Source organism: Corvus cornix, chromosome 5, assembly GCF_000738735.6.
Source record: "Corvus cornix cornix isolate S_Up_H32 chromosome 5, ASM73873v5, whole genome shotgun sequence".
NCBI lineage: Eukaryota > Metazoa > Chordata > Aves > Passeriformes > Corvidae > Corvus > Corvus cornix.
Window position 1 is genome coordinate 4469302 of NC_046335.1, and position 22013 is coordinate 4491314.

General features: G+C 40.7%; 1 protein-coding gene across 3 annotated transcripts in view; it reads left to right on the forward strand.

The window, feature by feature from the left end:
• Positions 1-22013, forward strand: part of KIAA0586 (KIAA0586 ortholog) — a 68225-nt gene that overhangs the window by 40995 nt on the left and 5217 nt on the right. For all 3 annotated transcript variants that reach the window (XM_010396462.3, XM_010396471.3, XM_019281258.3), the window contains exon 30: positions 1567-1654. In XM_010396462.3, coding sequence (XP_010394764.3) covers positions 1567-1654 — 88 coding nt within the window. The remainder of the gene's footprint in view (positions 1-1566; positions 1655-22013) is intronic.

Here is a 22013-nt window from a genome sequence, read left to right on the forward strand (position 1 = left end):
TTTCACCAGCAGAAAGAGCACGGAGTTTTCACACAGGACACAAACAAATGCCTTTTAGTCATGAAGAGTGAAGTCTGTGTGGTCACTCAGTCCAAAACAAATGGCTTAAGTCATACAGGAATTCTCTTATCTACCCAAATTCCTTGGCTGCTCCTCCATTTCTGGCATTAGATTTTTTTTCTTTGAGATTTATATATGCTTTTAGCCACTGTTAGACAGAAAGCCAGACTAAATGTGTCTTTACTTTGACCCCTCCTGTCCATTCTTGTGCAACAATACAGGAATTGACTGTTATTTGTGGCCATTTTGCCCCCATGGTCTTGGCTCTAAGAAGCAAGAGAATGACTAGGAGGAAGCTGGGCTCTTCCTATTCTAAATAAATAATTTTGATCATGGGAGGGACAGGAACATTGAAGTCATATTTGCGTGGCTACACATTCCAGAGATGGTAAATCTAAATCATTTGAAGTCCCAAATGCATTGTTAAAATCTTAGAAAATCACTTGGTTGCAAAATATTTTCATAATATTCTTTTATAAGTATGGATGTTTTTATACAATCCACATTTTTCAAGTGGGATTGTCACTTTGGTATTCTCATTAGCTTTCATTTTAGCTTTCTAACCTTCAGGAATGCATAATTGTAGGTTATGAATCTGTGTTATCTCTCAACTTCTATTTGCAGCTCCGTTCAGTTTAAACTGAGTTTTGATTTTCTCTATTTTAAGTCCAATATAAAACAAAAAAAAACCCCAAAACCACACTTCAAATAGACCCATGAGAACTGTTATTCTGCTGACACTTAGTGTAATGTTGGTGTCCTTCAGTCACGTTTCCATGAGACCTTCATGCTCTCAGAAAATAATCTCAACTCTTTCTCATCTTGTCTGCTTTAAATTTGTCTGTCTTAAGAGAAAGCTTAAGTCTTCTAGACAGGCACATAATGGCAGTGGTTTTAAACTGACAGAGGGCAGGGTTAGATTAGAGATTAGGAAGGAATTCTTCCCTGTGAGGGTGGGGAGGCCCTGGCACAGGTTGCCCAGAGCTGCTGTGGCTGCCCCATCCCTGGAAGTGTCCAAGACCAGGCTGGATGATGCTTGGAGCAACCAGTTCTAAAAACATGGCCAAGGAAATAAATTTTAGACTTAGCCTGCGTTTTCCAACCTGTGTGCTGAAATTTTTATATTTCTTTTCTCTTTCATCTTTCTCTTGTTAGTCAGGAGCGTAGTACCTAGGGAAACATTCTGGGTATTGAAGAAAGCCAGAGAAATTTTATGTTCTTTCCAGTACATGCTTTGAGTAAAAACTGAAAGTCTCCTGTGTCTTCAGGTCTAAATGGGACTTTTCCATCCATGCCTACTGCTCCCAGGATGTTTGTCTAGAGGGAATAGCTGTAATAGGTTAATTCAGAGCTGAATTCTCTTGAAGTCAAATGTAAAGAGAACAAGTGCACATTCAATGAATCTTTAAAAACTTCTTTGGATGTTTCTTGAAGCTGAATGTAATCTTGCTGTGCTTTTTCATCAAAAGTGAGATTTGTAATGTGATTTTAATGTATGATATGTAGGAGGAAAGCCAAGGAGCTGCACACGTTGAGACTGTGAGACCCCGAGTTATCTTTGTGAGAAGGAAATCTGAAGAGATGCAACAAGAAGGTAAATCAATGTCAATATGCAGAGTTCCCTCAGTTAAGCACATCACTTCTAAGTATTGTTGAATACTGACATAATAGTGCTGATTTTTTAAAATTTGGTTTTCATTACTACAGCATTTCCAGACATTTATATGTACATAGTGTATACATGTGTACAAAGTTCTGGCTGTATGTGTACATAGTTACAATATTGTTGGAGTACACTGAAAGGATTGGAAATTCAGCCTGAAGAAGAGACAGCTCCAGGGAGACCTTAGAGCCCCTTCAAGTGCCTAAATGGGCTCCAAGAGAGCTGGAGAGGGACTTTGAACAAGGGCATGGAATGGCAGGACAATGGGCAATGGCTTCACACTGACAGAGGGCAGGGTTAGATGGGATACTGGGAAGGAATTCTTCCCTGTGAGGGTGCTGAGGCCCAGGTTGCCCACAGAAGCTGTGGCTCCCCATCCCTGGAATTGTTCAAGGCCAGGTTGTACAGGGCTTGGAGCAACCTGGGATAGGAGAAGGTGTCCCTGTCCATGGCAGGGGTTGGAACTGGATGATCTTTAAGGTCCCTTCCAACCCAAACCATTCTATGATTCTCTGAATGAATCTGTATGTAAGTCATCAGAATCTTGGCAATTAAGTATTTATTTAAATTTGTATTTGCCAAGAGCATTACAATGTGCATTTTCTGTAGTCAACTGAATCTTAATTGCTTTATAGAGTGCTGCTCAGCAAATGAGATGTTCATAATGTTGTGATAAAGGGAGTGGCTTGTATGCTTGAGAAAACACAGGAGTGCTACAGGAGAACTGAAAGATAATATGAAGTTAAGATTATGCAAATGTGGAGAAAAAAAGATATTTTCAATGTTAAAATGATCTGGTTTGGGATGGGCTTCAAACTGGTGTGTAACAGATACTGATTTTCTGTTGTGAAGGACACTAAGTATTATCTGTGCTATTTTTGGAGGTTTCTTAACAGTGTGTGTAAAGGTGTTCAGGATGATGAAAGAGAGGGAGAAAATATCTTCTGTTTATTGTAGTTCAAGTCAGTGTTGGAATAGCATGAACTGTGCACATGACTGCCATGGGTAGTTGTTTTAGCAGATAAGTTTGTGGAGGTGCTACAGTGAGATGTGGAGCAGTTTTAATCTTAACATTCTAAGAACAAGAATCTAAAAACCTGCCTGTCAACAGTATATGCAATTATAATTGCTCCACCCTAGCACAGAGAAATTCTTCCTTCAAGCCCTTTTAAAAATAATTCTTTGAACTTCTTCCATTTAATTTTTTAAGAACATCTCATCGAATTCTGAGGGAATTATTTTGCTTCAAATATTTAAAAGTGGTAAGAAAAGCCCCAGGCCAATGTTATTGGTCGTGGGACTTGGAACCTAATTTCAAAACCATGGTTTGCATATGAAGAAAGTTATGAATAATGTAAAAATTATAGTGGATAATTAGTGGAAAAGTTTCCAGAGCTGAAGTGGCATAACTTAGTGCAGGTCTCTGTTTACCTATTTTTACCTCTGCATTTATCTCTACTGTAACCCAGGGAATTTGGGCATGGTCCAGCTGTGTCTGTCAGCTGAAAACGTGTGACCAGGAGATGGCAGTAGCCAGTTTTCTTTGAGAGAAACAAAAAAAAAGTATGATTTATATACCAGGATAATTGAAATCTCATTCAAAGTATACATATTTAATAAGCCAATAAAAATCTCAAGGATTTGCAAATGGAAACAACTGTCTGTCAGTTTTAACCAGGATGTCTTCTCTCTCTAAGCTTCACCACAGAGACCTTAATCAGGCCAAAAGTTGAGGGTAAAAATTAATAAGAAAAAGGAAAGCTTGCAACATGATAAGTATAAGTGGGTTTAAGTAAATACAACATTTTAAAATTAAGCACATCTGTTACTGTGAGTTCAAAGCACCTTGTTTATAAAAGCTTTATGTCAGATGGTTGCCTTTGCTGGGATAGCAAGGGACAAGGAATGCTTGCCTGGAAATGGAGAAGTATTTTGGAGCATTTAGGTAGTTTTTCAGAGTTTAAAGGGTAAGTGGTTGGATTGGTATTAAGAGTTTAGGAAATTCAAAGCCCTAGATGAAGTGTGAATTCACAGTGTTGGGAGAAAAGAAAAATTGTTTTGGACTTCGAGTCAGATGTAAAAAAGCCATTTTTATTTAATTGATAAGTACATGACAGGATTTGATTCATCTTTCAATGGCCATAAACATATATATACATTAGAGCTTTCTTTTGTTGTTTAAAAATTTCTGTGGTCTGCAGTGAACATGTGTTTTTACTGAAAGAAAGTTGATTGATGGCTTCTAATGAAAGTTGGAAGTTCAGGACTGCTACAATATCATGCCTGAAAGGGTAAAGTCTCCTGAAAGTTACAACTGAAAATCAAGCCTGGGTGTATTATTAATTGAAATGTGTGCCTTCTCTAGACACAGTGGAGACAGTGGTTTGAAAATGTATAGTTGTAGTACATAATATACATGCATATATATTTTTGGCTTTATAATACCCTTTAATCTTTGTACCGTTCTTTCATATATCTTCATGAATTTAATATGATAGTAATTGTTGTGGTTGGTGAATGCTCATATTTCCAGAATTTAAACATTTTCAGGCTTACATTAAAGGGATTCAGAATTTTCAAAATTAAAATGAAAGAACAGGTGGCAATGCTTGAGTGCAGAGCATTTTTAAACTTTAATATGAGCAGCTCAGAGGTAGATGTATCTTCACTTAATTATCTTCCTACAGCATAGACTCTCAAAGTGGGACCTGGAGAGAATGATTTGATGATAGTAATTCCTTTTTATCTCCAGCTAGTGAATTATATTCAGGCAGTGTAAATATGTGGGAAAGGAATATTGGGACACTAAGCAATTGGCTTTGCTGCCACAGAGAGATTGCACAACTGCTTGTGGGAGGAGATGATCTGTGCAATAAATGAATAAGAAGACAAGAAGCCCTTAAAACAATCTGTATAAAAACAAAAATTCCATAGTCCTTGTTCAGTATTGAAAATGGGCTGCTTCTTTGTTAACATTGACATTAGGCTGTATTGAAAGCTGTAATACTGAAAATATGGCTATAACTGAATACTTCTTTGTCTTTCTTCTTCAGCCAGGAGTTGCTCTGAGTTAGGTTTTGGGTTATTTTTTCTTAAAACTATTGTGACGTGAGGAAAATCTATAACAGATGCTTCAAGGAAGGAAGAAGATTAGGATAAGGCTAAAGGTCTTTCTTTTTTTCTTAGAACTAGAACTGTTTTGGTCAAACTCCATGACTATTCTACTGGAAGTTTACTTTTCCCTTAATATCCTGCTGTTTCTTTTTTTGGCCTGAATTTCTCTGAAGGCTTTTTCTAAAGACTCTCCATACCACCCTGGAAATAGCAGCTAGTGAAGCAAACCAGAGCTCTTCTTCCACACTGTAGAGTGAACCACCACAACCTGAGAGGCAGAAACAGTTTGTGCAGCCTGTATTGCTCCTTGAATTTGCCTCATTTCTGAGAGAAGATCTTGGAAATTGGAGTAATGAAATCACTTAGCTGTAATTAAGGCATTTTTCAGGCAGGTGTTTTATGTAAGTTTTTTTCAGTGCTTCTTCAGAATTCTTGTCACAGACTCACAGAATGGTTTAGGTTGGAAGGGACCTCAAATGTCATTTAGTTCCACCCCCTGCCACGGGCAGCAACACCTTCAACTAGACCAGGTTGCTCCAAGCCCCATCCAGCCTGGTCTTGAACTCTTTCCAGGGATGTTTCTGGTCTATTTTTCCTCTGGTTTTCCTATCCAGTTACCTCACTGTGCTATCAGGTAGCTCACTGACATCACTCAGTTAATGTATTTTACATTTGGGCAAGTCAGGAAATGCAAAGCTGCATTTCCCACAGAAGCTCTGTCTTTTCTACACTAGTCATTAGCTTTCAGGTGCTCCAAGTGGTTTAGAATGCCAGTTCTCAAGGAGGTTTTGTTTATTCTGCACATGTCCAAGCAGTTACATGATAGCCCATGCAGTGGAAAACATGCATGTGAGTAATACGTGTGCATTTTGCATAATATCCCACATAAAATCCTCAGTAGCCACACTTAAGAGCTTCTGGTTTGAATTCCTGTAAGTTGATATTTAGCTGTTTTACCTTTGGAACAGGAGCTTTCAGTTTCTTGGCTTTTGTAAATATTATTTCTCTATTAACAAGTGTCATTTATATCTGTGGCTGCTTCTTTTCCCACTGAGTTACTTCAGTTATTTTTCAGACAAAATGTTAAATGAGAAGTTGGACTTTTCATAGCTTAAGGCAAAGTCTTGTGTGAATTTATCACTGTGGATGGTGATGTCCTGCTGTGGGTGTGTTCTGCTGCTGCTTCAGGCTTGAGTCATGAGGAACCAAACACCAGGAACTGCTGTGGGTTTCATGGGACCGTGCACACCTTTGTACCCATTCCCAAAAGATCACTTCCTGGGAAATGATCCTCTGGTCTCATAGAGCTGTCATTTCTTCCCCTCGCTTATTTGTCGTAAAGGTGTGAAGAATAGGAACTGCAAGCGGGTGAAGCACAACTCTGGTTTGCTTTTCAGACTCCTAGAATGTAATTTGATTTTTTGAGGGATCTAGATGAATTGAAATCCAGGTAGTCAGATGGAGAAATTACAAAAACAAGACAACACAGTTTATACTTGAAGAGAACAGTACCAAGCAGTGTCATATTGCTCTGCAGTCTGAGAGTTTCCTGCTGAGTGCTGTGCTCAGGGAGAAGGGATTCTCCTCTGGAGGCCAGTTCCACACGACGTATTTCCCAGTCCTTTTCCTACAGATCACTTGGCAATTTCCTTCAACTTCTAAGAGGCTGAGAGTCAGTTCTTCTCCTGCAGCTCGCCTTAAGTGTCACAGAGGGATACAGCTCTCTCTGCTGCAGTGACATTGCTGTGACCTTGTGCTGAAGCTTTTGCCATGTGCAAAGGCAGAAAACTTCCCTTTTTAGCCTTCCCTTGGTGCCTGTGCTGATGGTGCTTTACACCCACCACGAAATCTGCACAGCTTTTTTGTACTCTCACATCTCCCTCATCCAGTCCTGAGGAGAATTCACAACTGGATGTGTGTATGTGTGATCTCTGGAGGGAACTGTTTTGCACTTTTCATACAGTAAAAAGAAGAAAGCCTCCTTTTTGAGAAGATCTTCGTGTTTAAATACACTTAATTTGCTGAATTTCAGGGTGTGTTCCTGTACCAATCCCCTCCCCTGGTCTGAACACAGCAGCAGGGATTTTCAGTGAAATTCCAGCACCAGATGGGTTTTTTCTGCAGAAAGGGAAAGAAAAACTTTTTCAAAGTGATGTGATCACTACTGAAAGTATTATTTCCTATGGAGACTGTCAAATATTTAGACTCTTTGCTTGTCCTTATTCAGATTTTCTGGGGCTCAAAGTAAATATTCCAAAATCTCATCTCATTCCCTCTTCAACCCTGGATTTTAAAGGATTGCAGGTGATCTAATCCAGTGATCTCTGGCATCCCTCTAAGTGTGTTTTGTAGATCATAAGTTAAACTTTGGGGCAATGCCAACATTAAGCCTGGTATTTCAGTCATGCATGGGGTCTGTAATGTGAAAATATTGAGGGACCAGTGCCTTTTTCATCCTGATAAGCTGAAAACCTGTGGCACTGCTGCACAAAGCACCAAGTGTACATTTGGATTTTGTCCTTTTTCGTAGAATCATGGAATCACAGACAGGTCTGGGTTGGAAGGGACCTTAAAGATCATCTCTTTCCAACCCCCTGCCATGGGCAGGGACACCTTCCACTATCCCGGGTTGCTCCAAGCCCTGTCCAGCCTGGCCTGGAACACTGCCAGGGATGGGGCATCCACAGCTTCTGTGGGCACCCTGTGCCTGGGCCTCCCCACCCATATAATAAAGAGTTTCATCCTAATATCTAACTTAAATCTACCTTCCTTTGTCTTAAGGCCATTGCCCACTTTTCCTATCACTTTATGCCCTTTTTACCTCAAAATATCATGTGGTGCCTAGTCCAGGTGCCTACTGAGGTGCCTACATCACATCACCCAGACACCAGAAGGTTCAGAGGATCTTCTGTTCTGAAGTATATCTTAAAAATATAAATAATTTTATATCCAAATTAATTAGAATTTATTTTTTCAAAATTAATTCATAATTGCATTTATTTTTTAAACACTTGTGACTACCTGGAACCAAAGCCTTGCAGTTCTACTACTGCGATTCTCTGTATTTTCCCTTTTCTTTCCCCTTTTTGCCAGTTAGGGTGGGGGATTTTTACAATTGTTTAATTGTTTGGGGGTTTTTGATATTTTGTTTCATTTCAGGGTGTCTGGTAGCTTGTGTCTCTAGTGGCCAGTCATATCCTAGGCAGAATTCTCCTTAAAGGAAGGGTGCCTCTTGCTGCTGCATATCCACTCTTAGGAGCTGGAATGTACTAGCTGAGAGCTCTAAATTGCTATTTCCACTTTGGCAGCCTACCTTTGATCTCTCACCAGTTCCAGTTTTAGTTGTATAAATCCATCTATTGTCAGCCTGTCTGGGGGTCAAGCTCCAATGTGAGGCTTTTTCTTTTGTCTAAGACTCTCATGTGGTGGTGAATCAGCTGGAGTTGCTGTGGGCTGCAAACAGGGGATGGTCTTGATAACAAATATTAAATACAAGTCTCTGATCTCCTGGACACTACCACACTCCTCCCCAGTCTATGGAAATTGTTGTGCCAGGACAGCCTTTCTCACAGCCTGTCTAGGATTTGTAAACTCACTGGGATCTGACTGAAGCAGCTTTGTATTGAGGATTATGATTTGTATGCACTTTTACAAACTTACAGTAATTGCTGTTGCCTTCATTGTAAAGAGCAAAAAATAAACACACACAATAAACCCCTTTAATGGGCACTGATCCCACTGGCACTGATCTTGAGCAACTCTGAATAAAAGCAGATGGTGGCAAGCTGACTAGGCTGACCTGCTTTCCCCTTTCATGCAAACATTGCTTATATAAATGGGGGACACACACAAAAAATTAATGGGCTTGGGCAAGCCACCTAAGGACAGAGACTCCCCATGTACTTAATGCTTACATCAGCCCCAGGGCTGTTTCCAGTTAGTTCTTCTCTGGAGGGAGAAGTTTCTCACAAATTAGTGGTTCCACAGCTCTGAGCCCATGGTTTAACAAGAAAGAACTGATGTGTATCTAGAAAGTAAGCATGCTTAGCTGTTCTGTGGCCTGTGTGTTGTGGTAGGTCATGGAAAAGGATCAGAACAGTCTCTCCTGAACCTGTTGCTCATTTGTAGACATAAAATTGAGTCTGAAGTCCCTTTGCACATCATCTTCTGTCAAAATATTGTGAAGAGTCATTCAATTTTTGTGGTCTTGTACTAGTTTAATTCACATGCCTATTTGTTAGCAGTTATGGTAAAAGAATGTAAATGGGAATCCTGGTTGTTCTAAAGGATGTGCCTCAGTGTGTCACTGCAACAAGAAGTGGTCAGAGGGCTGGAGCACCTCTGCTGTGCTGGGAGAGCTGGGATTATTCAGCCTGGAGAAGGCTCCAGGGAGACCTCATTGTGGCCTTCCAGTACCTTAAAGGGGCCTTATAAAAGGGAGGGAGGTGGACTTTTTATACAGGATGGGGGGCAATGGTTTACAGCTGAAAAGAGTCAGGTTTAGATTAGATGTTAAGAAGAAATTTTTTGCTGTGAGGGTGGGGAGGTCCTGGCACAGGTTGCCCACAGAATCTGTGGCTGGCCTATCCCTGGAAATGTTCAAGGTTGGACGGGACTTGGAGCAGCCTGGGACAGTGGAAAGTGTCCCTGCCCATGGCAGGGGGGTTGGAACCCGATGACCTTTAAAGGTCTCTTCCAACCCAAACCATTCTTTGCATTTGTGATTCAGAGAAATAACATTCCCTTTTCAGCAGGGCATTTGGTTGCAGTTACTGCCTCCAGGATTATGCTACGGTTTCTCACATAGATTACAGCCTACAAAGGCAGTTTCCTGAATAAGATACATTTACACTCCTCAGTCACTCTCTGGGTACAGCCTGGTACATCAGTGCCAGCTAAGCTGGAGTCAGGAACCATTCCAGGTCTCAGGTAGACCTGCTGCCAGCTGGGTTAGTTCAGTTGGCACATGTACCACAGGATCTCCTAGGATGACCATCCTTATTTGGATTAACAGTCATTTAAGTAGGTCTCTTATCTCCCTTTTTTCTTTTTAGTTTCTTTTATAAAAGGCATCATTATCAGAGCAGGAAGTCTTGATGCTTTTGGGTGCTGGCAACACATTGCCTGGATACTGTTTGGTGACAGGTGAAGACAAGGAGTATTACAAACACAAATTTCAACTTGGAGAAACATATATAGCACTGTGATAGGAGAAATGCAGGCTTTATGTCTTCAGTATGTGCTGAGTTTGTTATATTTTTCTGGTTGGCAGGGAAGGCAGATGTTGCCTTTTATAATTCAGCGGCTCGTGCAAGTCTGAGAGCAGCGCAACAGAAGGAGCAGCTTCTGCTCTCCCTGCTGTGCTGGGTTTGCTGAGCCCTGGGCAGAGGCAGCTGGACTCCCTTCAGCTTTACCTGTTCTTAAATTGCTCTCAATTCAGCTTTTTTAAGCACTGCATAAAACCTGGAAGGAGCCAGCTGTTAGTGTGGGGGGTGGCTGGGTAGGAGAGAAATCCCTAGGACATGAGTGTGTATGAGATGAGTGATGAATAACTCACAAATTCTGACTATCTGCTGCCAGACCTCTTTTACAAAGCAGACTGGGGATTCACAGAAGCTGTCATTCTCAGATGATAAACTTTTTTTCTTTTTCTTTTTTAATGCTTTGTAAATTTTTGGCACTGCTAGGAGAGGTGAAGCGCAGCTGTAAAGTTCTGAAGAGAACCAAGGTGGCCAATAAAGATGGATATTTAGATGATTTCTGTCCACAACCAAATCACATTTTTAAAATTCTATTGCTTATTAGATTGTGCAAGGGCTTGTCTTACAGGCAGTTTTCATGCTGGTGACCAGTGTTGTCACTAGGTACTTTATTTGCTTATTTTTCTAGATACTTTAGGAGCAGACAGACCTTTGACTTCATGCACCAAGGGGAAGCCAGGTTTGTCCAGCTCTGCCTTCTCAATACAGTGGTACAAAGACTGCCTATAATTAAATATAAATATAGGTTTCCAGTGCCCATGGGATTAATTTCTTAAGAATAGGAGCCCATGAAACTTTCAAGTAAGGCAACAGCATGGAGTAAATGTTATCTAGGATGTCTTCCAAATGAAGAACACTGTGTAAATAATGGTAATGCTACTCTTTGATAAGATGCTGATTTTGAGAAATGCAGGCTGCCAAAGTAGCATTCTTGTTAAAAAATAGGGTAAGAGCTGGTGAGTGAAGATTAAAGTTGTCATGCGTGACCTGTTGCTCAGTGCTGAGGCTGCACATGGGGCTGTGTTGTGTAACAGTGTGGAATAACATTTCCTAACATAAAGCTGGAATAAAACCCTCTTCATCTTCCATACAACTCATTCTGTAAGTGAAGTATAACAAATCCTCATCTCTGAAATACCACTTGCAAATGTGCTTTTGGTGACTGCATTTGCAAGGAACGGTAGTAAATGATGGAGATGGGTTAAACTTTGTCTGTGGACTACTGTATTCTGGTTTTTATCATGAGTGCTGTCATTCAGGGTAGAAAAAAAAACCCTACCCCTAGAAAAACTTAATTTAAATTTAGAACCTTTGTGTGTCTTGTCGCTCTAATCTAAAACTTATGTTTTGCTTTTAAAGAAAGAAGAGCTGGTTTTAAGCACAGTCCTAAACAACCTGAGTGAAAGTTGTTGAGTGTGACACAAAATATGGAGCAGCTCTGTGAAATGCATTTTTTTTCCCCCAGTGCTTTGGCTGCAGGGAATTAACTGTTTGTCTTTGTGTACAGCATGACTTTGCCTTCCAGTTAACTCTTCCTTTTTTTAATGTCATATAGGCATGTATTTTTAATACAAATTAATAAATCATCAACCAGATGTGAACCATGAAGATGCACCTCACCTTTTCTGGGTCTGGTAGAATTATGTTTATGTTTTGGCTCAAAATTAGCCAATCAAGGTGGGTTAGACTTAATAGGGTGATCTGCTGCTCTCCATCCTAACTCAGGTTGTTACAGTAAAGTAATAATGTCAGGGTTGCATATCATGACTTGTTTTAGGCACTGTGCATATTGCAAGAGTTAGGCAGAGCTGTGTTTGTTTAAAGACAGTAAAACAGCTGCAGTGTCTGTCCTTGTCAGGCCATTGTATCTTCAGTAGACTTAACAAGCACAGAATTTGTTGCAAATTGCTTTATTTCAGACTTTTTTTTCTAGTGTGTTTTTATTATCCTGAAACCATAATTACAGATCTTGAGAAAATAGTTTAATTTACTTAACAGCTGCCATTGTGCCCCGTTACGTAAATCAGAGTTATAAATGGGAAATATTTCCTAGTTTGAGTTACAGTGTAAATACACGATTGTCTTCTCAGAAGTGCATGTTGCTTATTTCAGTAACTGGACCCACTCCTAGAGACAGCCAAGCAGGGAGATTACACAGGGAATGCTTGTTTCTGAAGATGAAGCTTCCTTCCTGATTAAAAAGAAAAAAAAAGAGAGAGGAGAGAAAAGGGGGAGCAGTTTCCTGTTGGAATCCTCACTTTGAAGGAGCCTGGGCAGCCGTGCCTCCCCCCACTCCAGCTGGCCTTTATGTGCAGGCGTTCTCTGACGGACCATGTCCAAAACCCTTTTTACAACAGCAATTGGGGTTTGCCTGTGCAGACAGACCTGGGATTTAAAGAGGTTTCTGCTCCTCTCTCATCTGCTTTTAATGCAAGACTACGACTGCCAGTATCTCTGAGGTTTAAGGCTTGATAAATAAAGGCTGTTCTGTTCCTAAGGTTCGTAATTTTCTAGTAACGACCTAACAGAGAGACTCAACGCAAAATTTCAGCTGCACATATAGAAAATGTGGTCTGACCTCGATATATATGATGTGAAAAATGAATAATAGCAGCACTGCAGGCAAGGTCTTCTCTGCTACAATGGGACAGCCCAGCCCTGCAGTGGAGGTTTCAAGAATTTGGCCACGCTTTTGGAAATCAGCCCCGCAGTTCTACCGGGAAGATGTTTTAGCTCAGGGAGAGCATAACACAAAGGCTTTGTTGGGGGCTTGGCTCTGTGCTTATGGCAGGAAACTGAAGTAAAAGCTGATTTTTCTACCTACAGTACGTGATGGTTTGGTTTGAATGCAGCCAAGGCCGTGTTTTGGCCTTTTTTTGAAGTGAAGTCGTGCTCAAAGGCTGGAGAACCACAGCAGCTGAAGGCTAGAACCGCTTAGGATGATTAGGGCCTGACTCTCTGATTCATTAATTCAGAGAGGGTTTTTTTCACTTTCTTAAAGGAGAAACTCCCTTCCTCTGTCATTCCAGAGTCAGCCTGTTAAATGAGAACCATACATTCAGAGTGGGTTTAGATTAGATATTAGGAAAAAAATTTTCCCTGTGAGAGTGTTGAGGCCCTGGCAGAGGTTGCCCAGAGAAGCTGTGGATGCCCCATCCCTGGAAGTGTTCATGGCAATATTGGGTGGAGCTTGGAGCAACCTGGGATAGTGGAAGGTGTCCCTTCCCATGGCAGGGGTTGGAACTGGATGGGTTTTTAGGTCTCTTCCACCCCAAACCATTCTGGGATTCCATGATGTGTGGTGGTGTGCTAAAGCTGACAGGACCGAGGACACTGATTTCACAAGGTATCCAGGACATCTCCATGTCCAGGTCCTTGCTTGGATTTGCAGGTGTGGCTGCCTCTCAGAGCGGTGCCATCCCAGTGCTCCCACTCGTGTGGAGCTCCACCATGCAGAGCCTGCCAGAGGGAATAGTTTGAAGTATATGAAAAGAAAGTTCAGATGTTTTCAGTCTGAGAGTAAAATTGCAGAAGGCCCTTAGAGGTCTGAGTTATTGTGCAATCTCTGTAAGTAATTTGTAATCAAAATACCTTTGCACATGTCACTTTCGTATTTCCTGTAATAAAACAGCAAGAGCAATTAAGATTTTGGACCATAATCTTCTACAAGCTTCTAAAAATGAGTGGGCTGGAAATTTTTTGAGTTATGGCTGAAGTGGCAAGTTTTTTAATTTTTGATTGCTTCAAAAAAGCTTTGGTAATAGCTATTTTAATAGATTTTTTAACTGTAGCCTGACAAAACTCTTATGTGGCAACATAATTGATCTGAAGTTTGCTTAAAAAAAAACCTAAGTAAGAAACCAGAAGAACTTTTCACAAAACTGGAGGACATCTGTACTCTGGTAACCCAGCATGTGACCTATTGGGCTTTATGCATTTCAAATCAAAAAGAATCAGCAAATATATTGCCATATGCATGCAAATATGTCTAATAACACTTTGTGTATCTGTAACGTTGTTCTGCCATGGTTCAGAAAGTTGTCTGTGGTCTTAGCATTCCTCAGGAAACATTAGATTAATATAGCTGCCTTTGTCATAGATTTTTTTTCTTGTTTAAGTAGGTGTGTGAAGGCTGGTGCTACATAAATGAATTACACGGAAGACTTTGGAGGAAGAAGGGGCTTGTAAACGAGACTGAAATTAATGAATATGAGAATTAGAAATCAAAACTTTATGTTTAGTCTGAGGAGAAACAATTCCTTAAACCGTAACCACATGGCTGTTTCTTGTTTGCATCAACTCTGGTTGACTGTTATTGTCTTCTGTTAATTCTCTGGGGCAGTGGCCTGACTTTGTTGAATGAGCCAATTGTTTTCCTTTGTGTTGCCCATCAAGTGAGTCCCCATCTGGTTTGTATCAGACTGTTTTCACAGCCAACAACTGCTGCCTTTTCTATATCCTGACACTTAAGGGCCCCATGCTATCAAAGCATTGCTGTGATAGCCTGTCTGGCTGGGCCCGTACAGCTGTGCCTTGCAGCTTGAAGCCATTACCCAAGTAATGGTAACTTAGAACTTGAACTGGCTCTTATTCCCATTGGTGTCGTGTGTACAGTGAACAGAATACATTTTTGTTGAACTCCGTGTTCCACAAAAAAAAAAAAAAAAAAAAAACAAAACAAAAAAAAAAACCAAAAAAAAAAAACCACTCGTTTGAGTTTATGTGATTGGTTCCTTTTTTATTTTCCAGCAGCTTCCTGTATCTACAGGCAGTTTTGTGTTCTTCTAAAATTAATGAATACAAGACAAGCAGTATTTAGTTAAGGTACTGTTGTTATTACTTTTATGGTACATTAAAGCTCACTAAGTGAAAATTAAACAAGCAAATGATTCTTAATGAGGATTTTTCTTATCAGATTTAGAATAGGTTTCCAGGAAACTTCCTGTGGTTCATAAATGTAGGTTGTGTGAATAAAGCTACACCTTGGATACTCCACTATTCCCTTTCCAAGCAGCTCTCTAAAAATACAGAGCAAGGCACAATGAGTCTGCATTAACCTGTTTACTTCTCATCTGAAGCAATAGGGAAGGATTGCAGAACTCTGTAATAGCAGAGAGAAAACTACATTGCAGTTTGCATTGCAGAATTAGTGAGAGAGGCCCCAGGCATGATCCAGACCCTTTCCAGGCTTCCAACATTGTAGGAGACAGTCCTGTTGCAAGAGATTTTGCAACATGTGTCTTCTCTGCCTGCAAGATTTAAAAAAACCCCAATATTGCATCAAATAACAGTGACATTTAAATGTTGTGTGTAAAGAAAGATGATCTTTAAGCATTTGTTCTCTCCTGCTCTTGTGTAGGCAGCATAATGCTCAGTGACAGAGTAATGACGAGGGAAAACATATTCCCCAACTTGGAGATGTATTGAATTTTAAGCATATTCCAGACTCAATTCTTCCCTGATATGTAAGAGGCGGAAAGAAAGAAAGAAAATAATGGGTAATGTTTCTTAAAATTCAGGTCTTATTGTAGTATGTGCAAGAAACTGCCAGAAAACAGATTGCTTTATCTGATACTTGCAGAGAAAGTGTTCCTGAACTTGGGAGTGTATTGTGTGTATAATGTGAATGAATTTGCTTCAGGTAACATACTGGGGAGCCATTAAATTCCATGAGGCACACGAGATAAGACTTCCTTTGCCATTGTGCTTTTCCTACTGGCACACACTGGGTGTCATCATGTCAGATCGGGATTGTGCTAAATAGTTGAGCCTGTGTCACTGTCAGGTGTGTGGAGGGTTTGCAAAAGCTGCTTTCCTAAGGAGCTTTGTGTAATTGCTGTTCCTGTGAGCAGCTCCTGAATTCAGGTGTGTGCTTTATAATGATGCACAGAGCCAGGTGTCTGTGCCCTTCACCTGAGAGGTCTTTTCCAGCCTGAATGGTTGGATGATTCTGAGTCGTGCCCATCACCAAGCAGAGCCCACACTCTGCTCCCACACATGCAGACTGGAATTCTGTATATGCTTCTTTCCAGTGCAGATTTCCCTGTATTTTGGCCAGGGATTTTTAAACCCAGAGAACTGATGAATGATTTTCTCTCAGTCTGCCTACAAGCTCTGTTAATCCTGCTCATGGCCCAAAGCACTGAGGGAAGCTGGGGATGAACTGGGTGCTCACCGCATTTGGCACTGACAGCTTGAGCTGGGAAGAGTCAAAGAGCTGCAGTGGGTCCTGAAGGAAGCTGGTGCAGCCAGCAGCCCAAATTTCAATTTGTGTGCATGTGGCTGCAGCTTCAGCAGCAAAGAGCATCTGCCCAAATGAGAACCTGATGTAAAGGGCTCTGTTCAAGGCCCTGCTTGACACAGGCTCGAAGGGTTGTGCGGAGCAGCTCCTGATGAGAGTTGTTGGTTTCTCTGGTGCTGCTGGGGAGCTGTTCCTTGGCAGTGAATCCTTCAGGAGGCACAGTGTTGGTGGGAGCTGCCTGCAGATTTCCCTGTGTTTTATACCACTTAGCAGAGATGGAGGGGGTGTGATATTAAAATCACTGATGTGTCTAAGAGAGAGTTGAGAAGGTGGTGCACTGTGCTTAATGTGCAACATAAATGTAGAGCAGTGCATTTCTCCAGCTCATTTATTCTACTGGTTTAGAGCTCAGATTCACCCAAGTATTGCAAAGGAATTTTGCTTTTACTCTTTCCCATGTAACAGGCCAAGGTTTGTGTATTCTTTTTTTTTTTTTTTAACAAGGAAGAATGCTTATCTCTATTGCACAAAGTTTAATCATTTTATATTTTAACAAACTTTAAAATAGCACAAGATAAAATCATATATTTACTCTCAGACCTTTCCAAGTTTCTGGTCCCAGGCATTAGACTGTAGAGGCAGAGTTACTTGTCATCACACTGAGTGCTCATTTCAAGAGCAGGTCAAAATAGGGTCTGGACACAGACAGAACCAGAGGAAATGGTCTCAAGTTACCCCAAGGGAGATTTAGATCGGATATTATGAAAAATTTATTCACTGAAAGGGTGGTCAGACATGGGAACAGGCTGCCCAGGGGAGTGTTGGAATCGCCATCCCTGAAAGTGTTCAGAAAATGTGTTGGATGTGGCACTTGGGAACATGTTTTAGGGGTGAACGTGGTGGTGGCGGGTGAATGGTTGGACTTGATGATATTAGAAGTGTTTTCTACCCTGAACGATTTCATGCTTCTATAACAGTGAGCTCCCAGATCTTCCAATAAAGACTTTTAATGCTTTCCTTATTTGAACATGTGCTTACTTATTCAGTCCTCTTTCTGAGCTAGCAGAGAAGTTGTTTGCTTCTCTAAGCTCCCTAGAACTGCTTATTCCTATACATTTTCCAAAGGTCATTGATATCCACAAAGGGCAAGATCTGTAGTGGCCACTCTGCTGCCAAACAAAAGGCTGGGAAAGATGTATTTTTTTCTAAGTTTGTTTGTTCATGTACTAGAAATGTGCATAGAAATATTCTGGAATTTATTAGACTGACCATTGGAAAATGCTAGCTGTATAGGGCTGGCTTTGTTCTGTCTTGTTTTGTTTTGTTCCTGGGGAAAACGTTCATCATCTTCTTTTGGAAAGGTGTAATTACAAAAATTTGGGGTAATTGTGCTGTAGGTAGAAGCATTTTAATATGCCAGATCATTGTAATGGTAGTACAGTAATGGGAGTCTTGGCAAACTGTTTCCATATGGGGAATCCCATGACTTTGTTAGTGAAAATCATCAAACAAATGCACAGGATCATGTGAATATTTAAGTATTCAGAGTAGAGAAATAAAGCTATTTTGCTTGTGGTCATCTAGAAAAACACTCGTTATTTGAAGTTTTTTATAGAGTGTAACTTATTTAATGTTTTATTATAAGAATGCATTTAGTGGCTCCATTATATGTGAGGAGTGACTTGCAATGAGAAAATTCTGCCCTGCAGCACTGCCCTTCAGGCAGAAAGTTTTCTTTTTCTTTCTGATACCCATTCCCTAGCTTTCACTCAAATCTGGGTGCAGATTGCTGCTGTGGCTGGAGGGGATAAAACCTCCTTGCCCAGGAAATCCTCTTGTCTGAGGGAGAGCTCATCAAGGTCTCTCATTGCACTTTTTAGTGGTAGAAAGTAGCTTGTGACTTCTTACTGGGATTCACTGAAACTCATCCTCTGAGATTCCTACGGATTTCTTTGGATATTTGGTATCTGAGGAGCTGGCAGGGCTGGGCAGCAAGCTGTGCTTGGAATTCTCCAGTTCCAACCCCTGCCATGGGCAGGGACACCTTCCACTATCCCAAGTTGCTCCAAGATCCAACCTGGCCTTGGACACTGCCAGGGATGGAGCATCCACAGCCTCACAGGGACACCCACCTGCATTTTAACTGTGAACTGGGAAGAAGTTAATTTTCAAATCTTAATTGATGGTGAAACATCACTTGACTTTGGTCACTCAACTTTAATTATTCGTGTAAAGTATCTTTACAATATTTTTCAATAAAAGGAGGCCATGTAACTTCTAAGAATTAAAAAGATGCTTTGATTTTTATTCCTTTTTCTTGCCACTCCTCAAGCAGGCTGTGAGTGCTGTTATGTCTGGCACTGTGGCACGATGCAGATAAGCTGGAGGCAGTATTGCTGCAATTAATATCGTTAAGATACGAGGTCTCAGTGGAGCCAGTCCTACTGCTGGGTTTGCACTGACTGACTCTGCATCATAAGGGAGTTCAGCAGAACTTTATCTTAAAATTAAGTGTGAATTCCCACGATTGATCATTTGAGTCCCTTTTTTTTTAGCTTCTTTATTTTGTTTCAGATACAGGCATTAAAATGTCTTTTGGAGCCCCAAACATGAAGGTGTGAATAACAGAGCTGAATATATTATACAAATATGCTTTTAAAATTACCTTCCTGTCCACTTGCTGGTTAGATTTTGCATAAAATTAGAAAAAAAAAAAATTGGCATGTAGGTGATATTTGGTTTTACTGAATAAGTAAAATATTAATTACACCATTAGATCTGCAGTTTTTAAATTATCACTTGTCAGATTCTCCTGATTCCACCAGCTGTTTACCTAGGTTATCTCTTGTGGATTTAGGGATTACTCCTCCCCCCAGCCCTTGCACAAGATACACATTTTCCTGGTGGTTTTTCAGAGACTCTGGACCAGTAAGGAACCAACTCCTTCTCCTTTTTTTATTTTGAAATAAAAGCTGCAGCTTCAGTATTTGCCACAGAGCCTCGTCCGGGTTTTCCTCAGGAAAATGGTTGCAACCTAGAAACAGCAGTGCTTGAATATTAAGGAAAGACTTATTTGTTCTGAGCCAATTGCACATCCAAAAATCACAGCCATCTGTATGGAAAAATCAAATTCACTTTTAATATTTCTTCATAGTATTAATAATTATTGTAGTTATTTGGAAAGATCGTTAAAACATCTTTTGGAAGGGATTTGGTGGGAAACAGCAGCAAGAGATGTGGCCAGGGAATGAATTTGTTAAGCAGTGAGAGGTCCTACAGAGCAAAGGATGCCAGATCTAAAGGAGCAGAGTAGATTTTAGGCACCAAAAGGAAATATTTATTTAGTAAACTCTGCAGTCTCATTTCTAGATGTTTTTGGAGCTGCTTTCTGTCTGCCTTTCCCTACTGGTCTCTGTGTTAGGATTTTGAAAAATCTGGTTCTAGTTTCTTTAATGTATTTCTAGTTTTTGTTCTGTTTAGTGTTGCTGTTGGTGGGAATATAGAGTGTTCTGGAAAACCACTGAACCATGAACTCTGACTTGAGAGGAGGAAAAAAACATTTTCAAATATTCTTCTTTGAAATATTTGTTACCTGCTGGGCCTGGCCCCACCCTCCTTTGCTGACTGGGGATCTGCATTTATTTTCTTTTTGGAAATATTTATTGCTGGGCTATACATTAAACAAACAAACAGCAAAAGCACAGTGTGTGTATACACGTGTTTATTTTCTGTGTGCTTGTGTGCAGGGTTTTTGTAAGTACATGACACCAAGGGGAAGGTGGAATTTGCCAAGTTTAGGTCAGAACTTGAACTGAACTCATACTATATAGTTTTCTGTCTCCACTGGTGTCTGTGGCCCACTTATGGAAGTTTATGAGTTGGCTGCAGCCTTTGAGAATGAAACTGTGTTTTTTCAGCTCCAGCAGTAGACTCGTGCTTTTAAATCCAGACATTTCTGGCTCAGGTCCTACAGATGTCTGTCCATTTCTGTAAAACAACTCAAGTGTTTTAATTGTAAATGTACCCTTTTCATGTAACTCAGCCCTAGAAATTTGGCCTTGTTTTGCCTCGAGTCTTTTCTGCTTGTCATGAAACAGCTAAGTTGGGGCAGTCTGGGTTGGAGTTAAAAAAGAGACCTGCAGGCATTTGCAGGACATCTTGTTCTTGTTTGTCTGTGTTTCTGTCCCAGTGAAAGGCAGAGCTCTCACCTGCAGCCAGGTAATGCTTGGCAAAGCATTCACAAAACAAGAAGAAAGTCCCTGCCTGGAAAAGCACATTTCTGGCAGAGCTGAGAAAGGCCAACTTCTCCACAATAACCTAAAAAAGCCCATGGATTCAAGGTGGCCAGAGCAAGAAAAGCTCTGGAGGAGAATCTGTCATTTCTAATAAATGGAGAATAACTTTGCCCCAAAAAATTAGATTATTTGAGAACCTGTTGATGGTCCTGCTTATTCCTGAAAAGATTGTATTCTTTTAGTTCTATAACCTAACTACTTTCAAATTTATAAGCCATTGAATTCCAGAAACATTAAATAGCCAATATGCACAATACAGCTAAACATGACTCTGAACTGGAAATGCTAAATATCATTCTAATTAGTAGCATGGCTGACATTGCAGTGTAATTTCTCTTTTCAGTGCAGCCTTCAGAATTACTTACATCAACATATGGATTTTTCTTATCAGTATGTGTTAGCCCAGCAAGCCTGGAATAATTTTGATTTTGCCAAAAAATGCCACTTCTTAGGTTGCTCTTGGTAACTTGCCTGTACAGCCACATATGCAAGTAAGTGAATTTCAGTGTGGTACCACACAGAAACCCATGGAGACATGGACAGGACACAGATTGGTACAAATATGTACCTCACAGGTTTACTTACAGGTAAAAGGAGCAGGTAGGAGAGGCTGAGAGAGGAGAAAAGAGAGGAACAGATAAGAGAGAATTTGAGGGGCAGGTAAGAGAGACTGGCAGGCTGAGAGAGCTGGGGATGTTCAGCCTGGAGAAGACTCCAGAGAGACCTTAAAGCCCCTGCCAGTGTCTAAAGTAGCTCCAAGAGAGCTGGAGAGGGACTTTGGACAAGGGCATGGAGTGACTGGACAAGGAGAAATTACTTTAAACTCAAAGAGAGTAGGTTTAGATTAGATGTGAGGAAGAAATTCTTCCCTGTGAGGCCCTGGCATAGGTTGCCCACAGAAGCTGTGGATGCCCCATCCCTGGCAGTGTTCCAGACCAGGTGGGATGGGGCTTGGAGCAACCTGGGCCTAGTGGAAGGTGTCCCTGTCCATGACAGGAGTTGGAACTGGATGAGCTTTAAGGTCTTCCAACCCAAACCATTCTGGGATTGTGTAAAATGTTTCTACTGACAGTGGTTCTGTTACCTTTGAGCCTGTAGACATTTATTCTTCTACTTTGCTTTAGCCATTAATGTAAAGAATTTCTGACAACTCTGCTTCCCTGCTGATGGTCTTTGTAACTGTATGGCAGATGTAAATCCTTTTATGTAGGGAAAAAGCAAAATGGGGGAATGACAGGGGGAAAAAAAGGCACCTTCAATGAAGATTTTGAGATGCTGAGTTAGATCTGTAGGTGCTGTGCTATCCCAGTGCTCAGAGCACTTGAGCTAATGCCATCTGGAGGAAGTTATTTGTTGGTACAGGACAGTGTTTGAAACTT